This window comes from Micromys minutus (genome assembly GCF_963924665.1).
Source record: "Micromys minutus genome assembly, chromosome: 20".
Lineage (NCBI taxonomy): Eukaryota > Metazoa > Chordata > Mammalia > Rodentia > Muridae > Micromys > Micromys minutus.
This window is the reverse complement of record NC_137955.1, coordinates 4,410,343-4,429,748: the sequence shown is the minus strand read 5'-3', so window position 1 is coordinate 4,429,748 and position 19,406 is coordinate 4,410,343. Positions and strand designations below refer to the sequence as shown.

Here is a 19,406-nt window from a genome sequence, read left to right as displayed (position 1 = left end):
TTTGAGACTGTGATTTAAAGTTACTAAGTACAGTAGTGAGAACATAGTGTTGCATTGCGCTGATTTGCCTTCTCTGCAGTTGTTCTACCATTATACTAAAATTAGGACTCAGGGTTTGTTCTCTTCCTGCTGTCTCCTGGTCCCAGTTAATAGGGGAAGCCCTATAGATTATGTAGCCATTGCTTAGCAGGCTGGGATGATGGTGGTGTTCATCTTTGAAAGATTTCATTTGAGCATGATTTTTCTCACAGTGGACTTAAAAATTTTCTCATCAAATAATAGCAATTTTTAAAGTTCCAAACAGTTTGTAGAAATGTGAAATTAAGTGGATATCATCCTTTTATAATTCAGGGAACATGAAAAATCCCCATTGAGTGGCCATTCTGTGAATCTGAAATGCATCTTTCTTAGTACATCAAGTGAGGACTGGGAAGTCTGGGCTCAGGGGAAGTATTCCAACTTAGAAGCTGCTCTTGTTTGAACATCATACTTAGGAATGATTTTTATTGTAGTTTTCACTGCCTTTTATACTTTATTTATGCAGTTCTCTGCTGTTTAATAAGGACCATCTTAGTTTCCCATCCAGGAAAATAAGCTGGACTGTCATACTCCTGCTCACATAAAAAGGAAGGAAGGAAGGAAGAAAGGAAGGAAGGAAGGAAGGAAGGAAGGAAGGAAAGGGAAGAGAAAGGAAGGAAGGGAAATGAAAGGAAAAAGAAAGGAAAGAAGGAAAAGTGAAAGGAAGGAACAAAGGAAGGAAAAGTGAAAGGAAGGAAGAAAGGAGGAAAGAAAGACAGCAAAGGACAAAGGAAAGGAAATGTCAATCAACATGTTACCTTCTTTCCCATGTTTACTGAGGTCATAGTACCATTGTGCCTCATCACTAGTGGTGGTGATCTTGTCTATATTCTCTGTTAAGCTTGCTAATGAGCTAATGAAGTGCCCAGTTAATGTCTTTTGTCATGCATCTCTGGGTGTATCCCTAAGGCCAAGTCTTGCTCTTTCTCCCTTCTCTCTGCAAGGCTAGGGACAGTCTTGCTTAGACAATGTGTTCTGCAAGTCTCTGCTTTTATTTATTGTAGAAATTTCTTTTTTAAATTAATTAATTAATTAACCTTTTATTAGATACTCTCTGTATTTACATTTGAAATGTTATCCCCTTCCCCCACTCCGATCCTATCCCCCCTCCCCCTCCACTTGTCTCCACGAAGTTGCACTCACTCCTGATCATCCTCTCTACCTCAGTGCCTTGGCTTCCCCTACATTGGGAAAATGCGTCCTCACTGGACCAAAGGCCTCACATTGATGCCAAACACTGCTATCTTCTGCTACCATATGCAACTGGAGCTGTAGGTCTTTCAATATGTGCTCAATGGTTGGTGTTTTAGTCCAGGGAAGTTGTGGGGGGGGGTTGGTTAATTGATAATGTTGTTCTTCCCATGAGGTTGCAAACCCTTTCAGATCCTTCAGTCCTTTCTCTAGCACCTTCATTGGGGTCTTCATGCTCAGTACAATGGTTGGCTGCAGGCATGCTCAGCTTAGCAGAATGACTCTGGTAGAGCCCCTGAGCAGGCATCCCTATCTGGTTCCTTCCAATAAGTACTTCTTAGCATCAGCAATAGTTTGGTGAGTGCACATGGGGTGGATCCCCTGGTAAGGCAACCTCTGAATGATTTTTTTTTTCAATCCCTGCTTCTGTATTTGACCTTGTATTTCCTCTCATGAGTGCTTTGTTCTTCCTTCTAAGAAGGACTGAAGCATCTACATTTTGGTCTTCCTTCTTTTTGAGCTTCATAAGGTCTGTGAATAGTTTCTTGGGTATTCAGAGCTTCTGGGGCTAGTATTCACTTATCAGTGAGTGCATACCGTGAGTGTTCTTTTGTGACTGAGTTACCTCACTCAGGATGATAGTCTCTTGACTGAGTTACCTCACTCAGGATGATAGTCTCTAGTTCCATCCATTTGCCTTGAAATTTCATAAAATCATTGTTTCTAATAGCTGAGTAGTACTCCATTGTGTAAACGTACCACACTTTCTGTATCCATTCCTCTGTTGAAGAACATCTTGGTTCTTTCCAGCTCCTGGCTATTATAAATAAGGCTGCCATGAACATGGTAGAGCATGATTCCTTGTTATATGTTGGAGCATCTTTGGGGAATATGCCCAGGAGTGGAATAGCTGGGTCCTCAGGTAGGACTATGTCCAATTTTCTGAGGAACTGCCAGACTGGTTTCCAGAATGGTTGTATCAGCTTACAACCCCACCAACAGTGGAGGAGTGTCCTCTTTCTCTGCATCCTCACCAGCATCACAGACAGAATACAAACATGCTTGTTATTTTTTTTTTTTTTATAGTAGCTAGGATCTATGGGGAGTAGAGAGTTTTCAGAAGATTTTGCAGCCACTGTGTTTACTCTATGGCCAACCATGCCAGGTGCTACGGTGTATCACAAGTCCCAAAATGGGCTGCTACAGGAGGTCAAAGTGAAGCATAGATTTTCTAACACAGCATGTTAGATGAAATGATCTTGTGTACTTTGAAGCAGAAAATTCAATCAGAATTTTCCATACTTTTTAGTTAAAGCAACACTGTTACTGATGAAAGGTGGACCTGGAAAAATGCAGCATCACACAGAAGGATCTGGGATATTGTTCCCGGCCATAGTAAGCAATAATTCTTCTCTTATAATTTAATGAAAGCTACATGAGATTTTTAAAACAGGAGCTGCTTAAAATAAATGGCTATTGTCTGCTTAGGACATACATTGGTATGTGCGGCATGTGTTCAGATAAAATTGGAGCCCTTAAGAAGTTTGCTTTCTGTTAATAGGTGGACTTCATGCTTGATAAATGGCAATTTCAAATGCCTAGATAATCCATTTTGGTCTAAATAGAGCTATTTGGAAAGCACCTGCGAGTTCTATCAACAATACAAGAATGGAATAGATTCTCTAAGCTTCCATTGAAGTAGGCCTAGATTCTATTTAAATTTGTTACTACTTTTTAATCTGTCTTTTGGTGCACTGAATATATATATGTAGTATATTAGCATAAGAACTTATTATGTGGCTGAATAGTTGGTGTTTTGAAAAGGCCAAACCCTAGGGTTGCAGTGTCAGATTTGCACACACGTATTTAAGACAGAATAACAGTAGGAAAGAACTCGCTGTGCTCCAGCTCCGTTTCTAGGCATTTCATGCCTTTATTGAATTCTCCTAACAAGGGCTGCAATTTCCACTGATGAAAGAAAGTCAGAGCTAGGGCACAGAAGTTGCCCAAAGCCATAGGCAAAACGGAGTTGGCATGTCCTGTGCAGAGAAGACTCCCAAGTCTTCTAACCCACTGTGCCTTGCAGCTTCTCTGCGGCTATGCCCTTACATAGTCACTGGTGATCCTAAAGATACGTCAATTTCTCAGTGAGTCTTTTGCAGTTCAGTTTAGCCACTATTTTTTTTTATTGATAAACCGTTAATTCAGTGCTATTCAGCTTGCTTTGTCTTTTTGTGTTTACAAGGTAGCATTAGAAATGACAAAAATATTTTTAAATGGGTGCAAATTTGTCACCGTGTGTAAATGATGAAATTGTAGGATGTCCAACCTCAGTTCAGCTCAGAGTGCTCTTGTTCCAAAGCGTGCCTCCCCCACTTGAAGTGTTTTTTTGAAGACTTATTTATTATATATAAGTACCCTGTAGCTGTCTTCAGACTCACCAGAGGAGGGCATCAGATCTCATTACAGATGATTGTGAACCATCATGTGGCTGCTGGGAATTGAACTCAGGACCTCTTGAAGAGCAGTCAACGCTCTTAACCACTGAGCCATCTCTCCAGCCCAAAATTTTTGTACAATATCATATGGTGTTTTAATTGTATTTTTAAGCTATGTTCTATGAGAAAGGAATCCACACTTGGGGGTCCATTTTATATTTCCAAGGCAATCCAGAGAATTCGGTACAAGAACACACACCTTTCCTTCAGTGCTGTATACATATCAATCAGATGTTGTATAATGTGCTTGGGTATTTTTTGAACGGAATAGGCATAGCTTTATAGAAACCAGAGCGGGATACTTCCGTTCACAGGTGGTACAGACAGCTGTAGGCACGTGAGTTAGGTGTAGAGATGTAGTACTCTGAAATCTTTCTAATTTGGATAGTAACAAGGAGCTATGCTGTGAGAATCTTCTTAGGGCTCAAATTTAAATGTCTGTCCCATGCAGGGTCCTCGAGTCACAGAAGTCACAAGGGACCATTTTGACTTCGAAGGGAGGATTGTGTCTTTGTGGGGAGACTACCAGAAGCTAGGCTTGGGGAAGAAGCAATTAAAACCCCAAAGCCTTTTATTGCTTTTGATGAAAAACAAAAAAGCAAAAACATCCCTGCACTGAAATATTTTCTGCTAATTAACTGTCACAAATGTGATGCCATTAGGCTTAGAGTCTCTTTGGTTAACTTCAGAGTCATTAGTGAGCACTGTGAATCTCTCCCAAATTTATTTTAGGGAAAGGAAACAAATCAACAGATCTGTAATCAATGTTTCCAGACTTGTTTCTGATGGACCCTAGGCCCCCATTACAGACTCCTTGTTCATACTCTGGGAAAGATGGAGCTGCCCTCACCTGAGGTGTCTGGATTATCTTGACACACACCGTGCATTAGGAACCACAGTTCTAAGTCTGGCCGAGGTCCCTGGGAGGGACTTCTGAGTTTCCACCAGGAATGTACTTACTGCAAAGAACAGAAACTGAGCCACTTAACTGGAAATGTCTGTGGCAGAATGTCCACAGTGAATAGGTCCTATTCAGACAGCATCATCAAGGACAGGGCTCCTTTGGTCTTCTCTCTGCTGCCCTTGATGCAATGCTTTGTGCATTAGGAAAATCATCATATAGTTTTCTTCCCTCCCTCCCTTCTTTCCTCCCTTCCTTTCTCCTTCCCTCCCCCTCCCTCCTCCCTTCTTCCTTCCTTCTTTTCTTCCTTCCTTCCTTCCCTCCTTCCCTTCCTCCCTCTCCATGTTTTAGTTTTGTTTTTCAAGTCAGAGTTTCTCTTTGTACCGCAGATGTCCAGAAACTCACTCTGTAGACCAGGCTAGCCCCCAATTCAGAGAGATCCTCCTGTCTCTGCCTCCCAAGTACTGGGATTAAAGGCATGAGCCACCACTGCCTGGCATCATAGAATTTTCTAAGACCCAACTGCCCTATTTGAAAAATGCTGGTAATCTTACTACACTGCAGGGCGTTGGTAAGGCTTCCAGGCAGCCAGTGAGAGCACACTTGGTAACAGCCATGGTAGCACCAATTTTGCTAGTGATGTTGGGGTGGAGATGTAAACTAGGAAACAGGGCATCCATTTTTCTCACGGGCCCCAATTCTAGCATGCTTTCAGCTTTACGTTGGAGAAACATTAAAAATAAAGAGAAGAAAAGGAAAAAAAAAGTCTGGATGCTGGAAAAATGGGTCAAGAATTAAGAATACACACTGATTTTTCACAGGGCTTCAGTTTGCTTTCTAGCACCCACAAGGGAGGAGGGGTTGACAACCACCTGAAATTCCAGCTCCATGGGCGTCTGGTACTTTTGGGTTCTGAGTGCACCTGTATACACACACACACACACACACACACACACACACCACATACATATACACATTCCACATACACACATACATACATATCCCATACACAAATATCACACACAGACATTACACACACCACATACAAACACACACTCTCACTTAGAAATAATAAGTCTTTAAAAATAACATAAAAATGTCAGATTCTTTACTCTGTCGCAAACAGGATTTATTACTTTCTCAGTGAAATACATTCAGGTCAATTGTTTATGTTATTGAGCCATCTCTTTACAATAAATTTCAGCACTGTTAGAGGCTTACACTCACATTATCGATTATTTGAAAATGTGAGCTGTTAATCTCCATGGCCTGCATCTGTTTTGCATGTATATTTTGTGTTGTCTTTTGCATTTAGATAGAGAGGAATAGCCTGAAGAAAGTAGGCTTGTGGGTATTAGCTTCATTTAGTTTTTCAAGTGCTCCCTTGAGCTGATCTGACAGTAAATCTCTACACTAAAATAGGCCTTCAGAATAGTGATAGCCTGGATAAACCATGAGGTATCCTTAGTTAATAAAAATGATTCATCTCACCCGAGCAAACATCCCGTCCCTAGTCCGACAGTCTCATCCTACCCTGTTTCCTGGTTCTATAAAAAGCCCTTTGCCCTTTGTATTAAGGTTGTCTGTAATTTTAATGGAAGCCTTGAATTACTGACTTTTAAAAATTGGTTCATAAAAGGATATTGACTCCTTACATTAAGGACTGTTGTGTTGGTGATAGACAAACTGGTCTCCCCTGATGGGGCTTGGAAGCCAGTTTCAAGCAAATTCCTCTGAAGTCTGACTAAGATACAGCTGTTTAACAAGTGACCATGCTGATTAATAGTTCACTGTGGGTGGGGCGGCAATTTGGGTGTGAATAAATGAGAGTTTCGAAGGGGAGAGAGATATTCTGCCTGGCAGGGTTTTTCCTAATTGCTTGCTTTCCATCCCTGGTGTCAATGTTCACTTCTTTCCCAGGGCATTTTCCTGGGTAATGAGGAGACTTTTAAAATCAAATAAGACTTTTGAGCACTGAAGATGCTTACCACGGTGCTGATGGAGAATTCTGTAGATTTATAATGATTCGAAGAGGTGTCTCATATCCACTATATTAACTCTTCTTTTAGAAGCTTATGAACATTGTAGCCTTTATTGATTCCAGAGAATTGGACCCAACAGTAAGCAATAAAAGTCAATGGTAACTTTCTTCCTATATAAGGGTTTGCAGATCAATATTTTGAATTTACTGTAATTTGCTGGTAATAATTGGGAGAGCTGAAAAGCATTTGCAGGGCCTTGTGGGGGCACAGCTGTGCAGTGTGGCCATTTCATCCCACTGAGGGTTTGCCCCGGGACCAAGAAGCATGGCTAAGCGGCAGGGTCTAGCCACTTATTTATCACAAGGCTCCATGAGTTTGTACTAATGACAGAAAGAGAAGTCAGACCTTGTCCAAAGTCACTTTTATTTTATACAGATGCTGAAGGAACTTCCAGTTTGTGTTGTCTTAAAGGTAATTAAGTTCAGCATCTTGTGTTGGCATTTGATGTACAGACAGAAGGCTGTGCCTCTTAATAGAATAGCTGAATGTGTCTTTGCCGGAGACTTTGAGAAACTACAGCCAAGTTCAAGATGTCAGGGTGGAGGTGTCTGGACTCTTCCCTATGAACTTGAACCATGTTATCTAGGCCCCTTTTGCCCTGCCTGAGTTCCTTGTTGAGTTTGAGCAATATATCTGGGTGGAAAACACTAGTGCCTAAGGTTTTGGGAGCTGTCAGAACAGAGTGTCACAAGAACACTGTTGAGGTTCCGAGTGTGCAATGGTGAGATGAGCCTCATTGTGTGAGGTAGAAGAGCCTCTTCGGGACACTATGTAGCCTCACCTTGTGTTGGAATAAAGCTGTGGCATTAAGTTTGTCTTCTTATATATGGTTGACTTATGTTTCGTGTGTGTGTGTGTGTGTGTGTGTGTGTGTGTGTGTGTGTGTGTGTGTATGTGTGTGTGTTTTACAGGCATTTTATTTCTAGTGCAGTTCTGCAAGCATGTTACTTTTAACTCAGTCTTTTCTTCAGCAGAAAAGGCGTAACAAGCCAGATAATCAGCTAACCCTAAGTAACGAGCAAGTGGAACAAGTGTCCTTTCCTGCCCATTACTAGGGCATGGGACACTTCCTAACACACCATGCCCTTGATGTCAAAACTTTATGCTTGGGAATTAGACATGTGTGTTCTCAGTGTTGCCAAAGAGATGTCCACTGCACATCTCAGTGGGCACAGCTCTCTGAGGGGATTTGAGACACATGTGACTAACGGCCAGCTTCACTGAGTGTTTACAATGTACCAAGCGACTCACAAGTGTTCCCTCAGAGTTGACAGCTTCCAGCCCACAGTCGTGTTTTATTTTCTCATGCTCACTTTCCCCAAGAACAAAAGAACTTTTCATAGAAAAATTTTGTGCTGCATTTTGAAGTTAAAGTATCTAGTTTAGGTCATATTGAAAAATCTATGTTTTTGGAACAAAAGAAGCTACGATAGAAAAAAAAAAAAAAACCAGATCTATTGGGGTTAAGACTTTAAGATTATATTTACTGTGTTGAGGAGATGGCTCACCGAAGCACAGGGACTGGAGCTCAATCCTCAGAACCCGTGAAAAGAAAACCAAATAACAAACAAAAAAACTCAGGTGTGGTACACTTGTAATTCCAGAGACAGGGAAATAAATCTCGAGTGCTCACTGACAATCAGCCTAGCTTCCTGGCAAGATCCAGGCCAATAAGAGGTCGTGTCTTAAGAGGAAAATAAAAGTGTAACGTAATCTGAGGCTATCTCTAGGTTCCATACGACCATATGCTAACCTTTCCTACAAGCCTGCGACCCTGGCTTTGCAGCTTCACCTGGTCTCTAGAACTCTCTTGATAACGTGCTTTATTGCTCCCTTGTCCATTTCACATTTCTAACGGTTCCCTTCTGAAAGCCCTCTGTGCTTTTAGCATCCTAAAGCCCCTGCCCTCATCTCCAGGTAGCGCCCTGTCCTTGCCCATCATGGTTCTGACTTTCCCAGGAGCCAAGCATGTCTTCTCAAACCCCTGAGATGCCATGTGCTTACTCCTGTGTTCACTCTGCCTTTCTCTGCCCCATTCTTGGTCCTGGAGCTCCGCCATGCTCCCAGGGCTAGAACAGGCCCCTGAGACCTTTCTCATCCATGCAACAACCTGATGCTAGAGTGAAGATTTGTATCACCTTACCTGGTTGTGTCCTCCTGCTGAGGTGCTCCATGGTGTCACCATTGCCTACAGAGATGCAGACTCTTGAACACAGTCTTTGATGTGGCTGCATCCTTGCTTTTGTGCTCTGTCCTATTGAGTTTTCTTTCTTCTCTATTTCCCAACCACTGTAAGGGCTCGCTCCCACCCATGCTGCAGCCACCTTCCCTCCCTGCAGTGCTTGCCCACCTGCCCTGAGGCTGCCTGCCCAGTGCCCAGACCTCAGAGTAGGAGGAGCAGGTACAAGCAGAAGAGCATGTGTCACTTAGGAACTTCTGCATTATAAAAGCAAAACACAACTGGTTTAATCGACAATAGATGCCTTTGGTTCACATGTCCCAAAAGTCTGGAAATACACAAGACTGGATCCATTGCTCCACAGGGGTCGGTCACCCATGTTCCCCATCCACCTTCGATGCCAATCATAAGCTTAGATGAAGTGTATGAAATTCTTTCTTGGCTCCTCAGGCAAGCACCACTTTATCTGCTTTGCCCAGATTGGGCCAATGCTGTCTCTCAACTCATTTGTATGACCCAGAAAAAAAAAAAAAAAAAAAAAAAAAAAAAAGAAGGAGGAGGAGGAGGAGGAGGAGGAGGAGGAGGAGGAGGAGGAGGAAGAAGAAGAAGAAGAAGAAGAAGAAAAAGAAGAAGAAGAAGAAGAAGAAGAAGAAGAAGAAGAAGAAGAAGAAGAAGAAGAAGAAGAAGAAGAAGAAGAAGAAGAAGATGATGAAGAAGAAGAAGAAGCAGCTTTGCTACTTGCTTAATTAGTTCAACACTTTTTCTGGTGCAGTGACTCTGAACCTTTCTAACGCTGTGACCCTATAATATAGTTCCTCATGCTGTGGTGACCCCCAACCATAAAATTATTTTCATTGTTACTTCATAATGTTAATTTTGCTACTGTTATGAACCATAATGTAACTAGGGTTAAGCAACCCCTGTAAAAGAATCATTCAACCCCCGAAGGAGTCATGACCCCCAGGTTGACAACCACTGTTCTTGAGGCTGAGGATTATATCGGATCCATCACGAGTTGCCACTGGGCATAGCAGCAGTCTGTGGGCAAGAACCAGTGCTGGCCTTCCTCAGAGGGAGCCCAGCGTCCTCACCCTTGGCTGCTGAGTACACTGAAGAACCCTCCCAGGCCTTTTCACACTGCATTTTCCACTGAGTGAAGTCCTTTATCCCCAGAGCTGGCATGGTCTCTGCCACGTCAACCTTTACTAAAAAGTGTGTGATTGGATAAAGAAAACCCATTTCGCTTGCTTTAATCCCCAAAGGTGCCCTTGTCTTCACCCTTGGCAGAAGATTTTTTGTCTTCTCAATAACTGAATTTATAGAACCTCAAGTGAATAACTTGTTTTGCTTTTAAAATGTGTCTGTTTCAGTTGTGCTGGGACAGAGCTGGTGTCCACTTTGTCCTCCTCGTCTCGTCATCATCACTGACAAACCCTCCTTGACTGTATTTTCATCTATCCCTATCTCTCAGCCTCTTCTGACCCCTCTCTATGTTCCTCTGAAAGGTTCATGTTAGAATGCTTGGTCCTGGGCATGTCAGTATGAACAGGAGACCTTTATGAGGGAGAACCTACTAGGAAGTAATTAGGTTACCAGAGATGCCATTGGGAGATAAGGTGTATTCAGAGGGTGGGGCCGTGTGCAGGATGGTCATCTGCAAGAGGGTTTATGTGCTTCTTATGCGACCTTAGGTCCCACTGCAGTGCTTGTTATTTTTTTAAAAAGAAAGGAAAGAAGAAGGAAAGAAAAAGGAAAGGAGGGGAGGCAAGGAGAGGAGGGGGGTGAGGGGAGGAGAGGAGAGGGGAGGAGAGGGAAGGAGAGGAGAGGGGAGGAGAGGGGAGGAGAGGAGAGGGGAGGGGAGGGGAGGGGAGGAGAGGAGAGGGGAGGGGAGGAGAGGGGAGGAGAGGGGAGGGGAGGAGTGGGGAGGAGAGGGGAGGGGAGAGGAGGAGAGGAGAGGGGAGGGGAGGAGAGGGGAGGAGAGGGGAGGGGAGGAGAGGAGAGGGGAGGAGAGGAGAGGAGAGGGGAGGGGAAGACAGGGGAGGGGAGGAGAGGGGAGGGGAAGACAGGGGAGGGGAGGAGTGGGGAGGAGAGGGGAGGGGAGGAGAGGGGAGGAGAGGAGAGGAGAGGGGAGGGGAAGACAGGGGAGGGGAGGAGAGGGGAGGAGAGGGGAGGGGAATACAGGGGAGGGGAGGAGAGGGGAGGGGAGGAGAGGAGAGGGGAGGGGAGGAGTGGGGAGGAGAGGGGAGGGGAGGAGAGGAGAGGGGAGGAGAGGAGAGGAGAGGGGAGGGGAAGACAGGGGAGGGGAGGAGAGGGGAGGAGAGGGGAGGGGAATACAGGGGAGGGGAGGAGAGAAGAGGGGAGAGGAGGGGGTGAGGGGAGGGGAAGGGAGGGGAGAGTCACCTGGCTCTGGTCTTCCGTTTCAGTCTGAACTCTGTTCTGTACATGCTCTATCCACTGTGATCATCCACCATGTGGCCACGAGATGTTCTCACTTGGATCCCCAGCCTCCAAACCTGTGAGCTGCACAACCCTCTCATGTTAAAGAATTACTCGGCCTTAAATACTTTGTTGGAGCAATGTGAAGTGCTCTGACATCGTCTTACTTTTACAGTGGATTGATGGGGGAAATGGTATCAGATAATGGTGCTGCTGCTAATGATGATGGTGAAGATGGTACGTGTGAGAGAGAATATGTTACGTGTTATGTGCACATGATTTGTATGTGTGTGCACCTATGCATGTGAGCCGAGGCTAGAAGAGGATGCTGGGTCCTGCTCTATGACCACCCTTATCTCTGGAAACAGGGTCTCTCATTGAGCCTGGAGCTAGGCTGGCATCCAACAAACCCCCAGTTCTCCTGTCCCCGCCCTCACAGTGCTGGGATCCCAGGTGTGTGTGGCTGTACCTGGGCTCTTAGGTGAACACTGGGGAAGTCAGGTTCTTGTACGTGTGTAGCAAATGTTGATACCTAAACAAGCCATCTCCCGGCCCTTGGTTTCATACCGTCATCTGATGAGCTTGTTGCTCAAGTCAGTTTCTAGTCTCCTGTGGCCTGTCATTGGGGACGCTTGGTAACCTGTCCAGACAGCCAAGGGTTTTATTATTTTAGTCAGAGAAAGAAAACTAAATCCTGTAATAAATGAGGGGCTGCTTTGATAACCCGTGGTCACGTCAGATCTCACCACTGTGGTCTTGGGATCCCAGCTCTTCTTTCTCTGTGCAGAAAGCCTTTGCGGGCTGAGAACCAAGTTTGCCTTCTGCTCTGCTTCACCGGGAAGTGCTGTGTGAAATCCAGATCTTTGATGCAAGCCCCTCTGTCCTCTGCCTCCATCTTGCCTAAACTCTTCATGAAAGCGTCAAGAAAGTGGCTGGAGCATTCCTTTAGAGCAGCTGGGCTCAGGATGAACCCATCCCTGGCTGCGTTTCCACAGTGTTACACAGTGAGCATTCCGCTGTAGGATGCCCCAGTTCACGGGGACGGTGTCGTCCTTCCCTGTCCACTACCCACCCACACAGGAAAAAACATTGCAGCTTAGCCCTCACTGCTCTAATGACAGCCTAGGAAACTGCTATTCCATAAAGGGAAAAAAATTTCTTAAGATAAAAGGTTTATGCAAATGAGTAGTTTTAAAGGGATTTAAAACAACTAACCTCTAATAAGCCATTGCTGCAGACAGTGTTTCCTGCCTCTCTGGCTCTCTAGGGGTCATGCTTAGGCACTGGCTTTCTTTAAAGCTCCCTGGGTGATACTTCTGTGTAGTCAGGTTTCAGAATCTCTACTTCTGCCAAATCAACCAGCACTCAGAAGGTCTGCTCGGGCTGAGTTATGTCTCCTCTTCACTTTCTCCCTCGGTTAGCATTTACACACCCAGGTTAGAATACATAATCACACCTGCTGAAACCTCTTCGTTCACTGAGATCTGTTTCCCTGAGTAGCCTTTAAGTAGATTTTAGACTTTAAATAGATTTTATTTTGTTTTGCCCCCTACCTCATATGTCCCCTCCATGGCCTAATATGTTCCTACTGTGTATACCCTGGCTCTTGGAACTCTGAGTAGGGAGAGAGTGGCCAGCATATGTCATAACCATCAGTGAGAACATACCGATGCCACAGATGCCAGTGTGTAAGGGAAGATGCTAACAGGAAGCACAAAAGCATTTACCTGGCTCCTTTCTGGAAAGTACTTGGAGGGAGCTCTAGTTTCTGCCCCCTGTTTGTTTTTAGGTTTTAAGGGAGGCAAGCTTCGGAGTCTCCACTGTGGAGGAGTTCCCTGTAAATGAGTTTGATGGTCCCTTCTCTTTGTGCTCGTAAGGGAAGCTCATATTTCTTCTGATTGCCTGATTGGCTGGAGCGGAGAGCCAGCAGCAACCACCTGACTTAGGAACCGGCCAGCAGCCATCAGATTAAGCGTGGAAACAGTTAAAAGTGCCACCTGCAGGAGGCGCTCTCTGATGCGGCTCCCTTTCTGGGTGCACTGGTTCGGACCTGGTTTCTGATCCTGTCTTCCCAGTCGTCGTCGTGTTGCCATACCAAGCTCTGTTTTGGGCCCACAGAACAAGGTCAGCCACTTCAGTGTCTCTTGCTTTGGGGAGACGCCGTCTCTTCTGCAGCTTCTTAGCGTGGCAGATGCTTCCGTGGATGCCTCTCCGTGGTCTGTGTCCTGGCTCTTTCTTCAAACTCTTCCCTGCCCCACCCCCAGGCTCATTGCTCACCGTACTGTTTTACGTGCTGAGGATTCCAGTCTCTCTGTAGCCCCAGCCCCTTTCTTAAAGCCGTTTTCATACAACCGTCAAACCGTGCAGACGCTTCGGGATGACAGTCTTGATGTTACGCGTTCATGCCGAACTTCTGTTCCATCAGACTGCAAAAACACCTCGGGTTCCCAATTTTGACTCCGCTGTGTTTTCTCTATGTTCCGTGTTCCATGCCTAGCTCTTTAATACAGTGTAGACAGACACTTACATACGTTCTTCATGTAGAAGTGCCTCCATCTTCCTTGCAAGTCATTTTCTCCCATTTGAGGCCGAGGCTGGCTGGTAAAGGCTCACACACACTTGTTGGATTTCTTTTTTTGTCCTGAACTCTGCATGAGTTTTCCTCTCAATTTTGAGAAAACATTTTTTAATACCCTCAGTCCTCCTGCTTAGTCTTAGTCTTTGTTCTTTTTTTTTTTGAGATAGGGCTCCTGCTATCTATATAGCCCACAGTGGCTTCTATCTCTTAGAATCAAACAAATCCTCCTGCCTCAGCCTTCTTGGTGTTGGGGTTAGGTATGGGCACACTGTGCAAGGCCATGCTCAGTCTTACTGAGAGATCTCAAGACAAGTCTCAGGAAAATTATTTATACTTGTACTAATTTTCAAGTTAACTAACATTCTTAGAAATGGAAAAAAGTATATATTAAGAAAATAATGATAAATAGCAGTCTAAAATATAATACGCCGCTGAGAACAAATACAGTAGCTCATGGCCTGTAGTCCTAGCACTTGAGGATCTGAGGCAGGAGATTGCCGATCTGGGCTACAACCTGAGTCTCTTTCAAAACAAAAACGTGAACTAAAATAACAACATTGGGGGCACCAATAAATAAAACAAAGTCACTAAGTAATCAGTATCTATGAAAATAATACTTTAATCTTCTTAAATATGTTTTTAAATGTGTAAATAATTAATAAGCATACTTAGTTCATATAAATGTTTTTTGCCCCTTCACCTCCTTTGTATCCTGTTCCCTGACCCACCTCCCGTTCTTACCTAATACAGCCTTTAACACATCTGCCCTATATACCCAAGGCTAGCTGTGGTCTATGACCTGGGCCAACACACATCTTCCCTAATTATGTAAGTGTGTGTTAGTGACCTTATCCCGACAGTAAGGAAAGCCAATGAAGACACACACGGAGTGCCATGGGGAGTAGGCAGGGCTGTTCATTTGTGTCTGACCTGTGCTGATTTATTAGTGTGAGGTCTCCATACGTTAGGCAGTAGCCACTGTCTGCTCGGCCTGCTCGGCCCTGGTATTTGCAGACTCAGGCAGCTACTGTTCACAAGGTCTTGGCCACGGCACATTCATTTCTCTCGCTGTATTTCCATCACATCTGATTCCAATTTGCTCCCAAATTGAGTTTCCCATCCTGAGCCTGACATTCAGGCCGTCAGGTGGATTAGCTCCTTCAGCTTGGTTAGCATGGTGGCTCCAGGTCAGCAAGCGGTGGCCCTATTAAATGTCCTCTGCTCCTCATCCTGGGAGCTCGGATGCCATCCTGTGGTGCAGGGCAGCTGTGTGAGCCACTGTAACCTTTCTCCTTATTTAGAACTCCTAATTCTAGGCATACGGGAGAGGCTTCTGATTAAAAACAGAGTTGGTTCTTAGCCCCTTATCTTGCCTTTTCAGCAGCTTTTTCCGAGGGCAAAACAGCCAGTTTCTGATCAGGTTGTTTCGAGGAATGTGATTGATTGGGACATCGGTTACCGACACGGCCCTTCCCTCTTCTGCCTTCTGAGTTCTCTGTTTGCCTGTATAGATGATAAAGGCTCCCAGCACTTGCTCTTACTAATCACGTCTCTGCCAGAGTGAGGGCAGCCTGGGCTTCATGTCACAACCTGATGAGTTATGACTTTTAGGGAATCGTCTTTAAAAAAGCCAAATACAAAACTAATGTATAGTGTTTGCTTAATCAAAGATTCCCATACCGAAAATTGTTCATTGGTTTTTATGTGTGCATTTCAGCCCCTGAGGAGACGATCCTGGTTAGAGATTGTCTTCTTGTCATCAGCAGATAAAGGTGCATTTGTTTTAGCATCAGGAAGCCAGCATTAGCAAGCACTGTAATTTCTTGGTAGATAATCAAAGATTGGGGGGGGGGGCACTGAGAAGAAAATGTTTGTCATGGGGGAGGAGATGCTTTATTTCTTAAATTACTGATTGTTCTCCCCAGCACTAACACTTTGGTAACTCTGGATGAAAACATAAGTTAGCAGGAAGGTGTCTTTACGTCCAAAGCCCTTGCTACACATCTTCCCTTGCCTCTCCTCTCAAGGCCATTTTCTATAAGCTGTGCTAGAGTAAATTGCACTGTTTAGAGGTGATGTCTGAGGCCATTGCCCGTGACAAACACTCAGGATCCAACAAAAATGAGGGCAGGCAAGGTGAACGTGAAGCCGGGATGGGGTGGGGGCTGGGACCCCATTCCAAAGATGATGCTGGGGCTTCCGGTAAACACCAAAAATGAACACCTTGGGGATGAATGGCCAAACTGAGACTCTTCAGAATTAGTAGTGTAGGTCAGCCTCAGACTCATGTCCTCCAGGTCTTCATCCACTGCCATCAAGTAACAGGTCAGGAGCAGGGCCTCTGGAACACGTGTAGTGGGTGGAGCATGTCTGCGTCAGGCTTGCCTGTGGTTTCTTTGCTTACTTGGCTAGTTGTGAAGGGTTTGTTGTTGGTGTGTCCTGGCTTCTCTGTGATTCTGTAGATAATGACGTTAATTTGAGGTAAGTGTGAGAGCACTTTAGAACTATAAACATTGGTAGTTGTGGCTGTCTGGTTACCTTTTTGAGGTTCATTAACCTACTTTTCAATACCTAAGAAAGAAATGCCATTCGTTTCGAGAAGTAATTCCAGAAAACCCAGTCAGAGGCTCCCTTTCAAATAACAGAGTGAGATGTTTGGTGTCTGTAGTGTTTTGCCTGAATTTCTTTCCTCGGAGGGTAAGTGGACCTGACTTAATAATCTAATTGTCCTTTTTTTTTTTTTTTTCCAGATTTCAGTTCATTTTAATACTCCAAATTTCCCCTGCTTCTATCTACTGCTTGCTGGTCTAAATAGGTGTCCTTGCCCTCCAGACTTTTCTCAGTCACAGTGTGACTCAGCCCAGCATTTCAATCAAATGGCCTTGAGCAGATGGAATGGGTTTAGCTTCCAAATCAGATTGGCTGTTTGTAGTATAAACTTCCCCTTCAGATGTCATTTCCACAGCAAGAGTGGGCTTGGGAGGGAGCCAATGTAAAGTTATGTCATCAAAGTCTTTGGTGACTTGACAGGGCCAAATCAAGTCTGATAATGTCCATTCATATTACTGAGTGTCCTGGTGACTTTGACCGGTGTGGCATCTCCCATGTATGTTTTCTCTTTTGCAGAAGGAGCTGAGCCTCCCCCGAAGAGGAAGCCTGTAAGTACAAGGACTCTCTTTCCTCAATCTCTTTTTGCCTTGTGTGTAATATGCTTATAATTGGCAATTGTAATGTGCTCATTTGATGGAGACTGAAAGATCAATGAATCAACCAAACATGAATTTATTTATAAAAGTCAGAGAGTGGTGATCTCATTATAATCTGCTGGGTCTGTGTATGGGCATTATAAACTCTTACTAACTCCTAGGAAGATCTAGTGATATAAACAAGGAAAAATGGGATTTGGCCTGCAGCTAATCCGAAGTATCCTGAATCAGGAGTTGATATGTTTCCGTATACTCTTGAAATCTGTGGTTGTTCTTTGTTTACAGAGCTTTTGACACTTGAATGAAGTCTTTGAATGAGCTACACTTCCTGCTGTCAGATCCACTCTTGTTGAAATGGTGCATATAACACTCTTGTATCAAAATGACAGCATTGGGCCTTGACTTGATTCTTCGAATATCTCCACCTTTGTTTTCAGGCTAATGCTGTAGGTGAACAAACCATGGTGTTTCTCACTAGCCGTTTCCAGGGTGAGCTTGTTCCTTGACGCTCTACTACCCGTAGGATAGCTTCTTACCGTTAGCGCCCTGTAAGGGCTGAATTTCAACTTTCTGGATTTCCTATGAGGTTTGTGGTGAAGTCTGTGGCACAGCACCTCTGAAAATGGGGTGTTTAAGATATGACTGGCTAACCCTCACTGTGGATGGATAAAAAATGACACGCATGAACTGCTGCATACTTTGTAATGTTTTTTTAAACTTTTCTGTTGTTTGTTATTTGTTTTGAGACATGGTTTCTCTGTGCAGCTTCACTGTCCGGGGCTTTCTAGGCCTTTCTGTTTTCTCAGCCTGCAGGCTCTGGAGAGCTGATGATGTTTGCCTCCACTGCCTCTGGCTCCTAGCCTCACTTCCTAGCTGGAGAATAAGGCTCCATCTTTCTTCGGAAGTGCCCTTAAGATTAAACGCTTTTCCTCTCTGTGTCATGGTTAGAACCCAGTTCCCCTAACTCAAACTTTTGAGATTTCTCATCACGATGAGAATTCAGAGGGGAGAAAAGTAGAAACCACATGAGACACCTGTGCAAGGGAGCAGTTTTGTTTCCTCTATACTGGGGATTTTCTGTGACACTGTTTTTGACAATTTTAGTAATTTGGTCAGATTTTGTTTTAGCCTCTCTAGTAATTCTCCATAGCTTTGTTAGTATATGAACAATAACTGTCAAACGCTCATATGCATTAGGAAGATAAATGTTCCATGTCTATTTAAGAGCTGACTGTTGCTTTCACAGTGACGTCTGAGTTCTGTTCATTTTAGCTGGTAGCCATGATTAGATGTGAAAATACACGGTAGAGGGAAAAAATATATTCATTCCTTCACTTGAGAAAAATAGAGTCATTAAAAAAAAGAAAAATGAAATAAATGGATTTGGAGCCTGAGCCTTGAGTTATGTGGAGCATTTAAGGTCCCTTCTCTAATAAAAACCAATTGATTTTTTGGGTGGCGGAATGAAACAGGGGGGGAAGGTTAGGAGGGGGCCTCCTATTCCAGTGAATTTTGTAAAAATGAATATTTCCAAATGAATCAGCCTCCAAATAAACACAGTTTTATATTGACTACAGTCACCCTCAAAAAATGAACAGTATCTGATGACAGGGCTGAGAAGGCCACAGCCCTCAGCACCCTCCGTTATGCCACACAGAGGCCAGTGACTATTCTCTGCGTGCAAGTTTTTTATGACACCCAGAAGAAGAAATGCATCTAAAAACAGTGGCAGGCCCATTTTAGCACCGTCCCTGGACTAAGAAGCACAGCCAGTGTCGCACAGCACAGGCTGCTCTGCTTTCTCTCTCTCCTGTGTGCCTCAGCTCCTGGCTCTCTCCTGTGTGCCTCAGCTCCTGGCTCTCTCCTGTGTGCCTCAGCTCCTGGGCTCTCTCTCCTGTGTGCCTCAGCTCCTGGGCTCTCTCTCCTGTGTGCCTCAGCTCCTGGGCTCTCTCTCCTGTGTGCCTCAGCTCCTGGGCTCTCTCTCCTGTGTGCCTCAGCTCCTGGGCTCTCTCACCTGTGTGCCTCAGCTCCTGGGCTCTCTCTCCTGTGTGCCTCAGCTCCTGGGCTCTCTCACCTGTGTGCCTCAGCTCCTGGGCTCTCTCTCCTGTGTGCCTCAGCTCCTGGGCTCTCTCTCCTGTGTGCCTCAGCTCCTGGGCTCTCTCACCTGTGTGCCTCAGCTCCTGGGCTCTCTCTCCTGTGTGCCTCAGCTCCTGGGCTCTCTCACCTGTGTGCCTCAGCTCCTGGCTCTTCCACAGGAAGCCTGGGCATCCCTCAGGTTCCCTGCTGCTGGTCTTCCC

The 19,406-nt window shown here is 44.7% G+C and overlaps 1 protein-coding gene across 1 annotated transcript in view; it reads left to right on the top strand.

The window, feature by feature from the left end:
• Positions 1–19,406, top strand: part of MAST4 (microtubule associated serine/threonine kinase family member 4) — a gene marked incomplete at its 5' end in the record, with an annotated part of 555,822 nt that overhangs the window by 275,723 nt on the left and 260,693 nt on the right. The window contains one exon of the mRNA XM_080933665.1: positions 17,030–17,061. Within this exon, the coding sequence (XP_080789791.1) occupies positions 17,030–17,061 (32 nt within the window). The remainder of the gene's footprint in view (positions 1–17,029; positions 17,062–19,406) is intronic.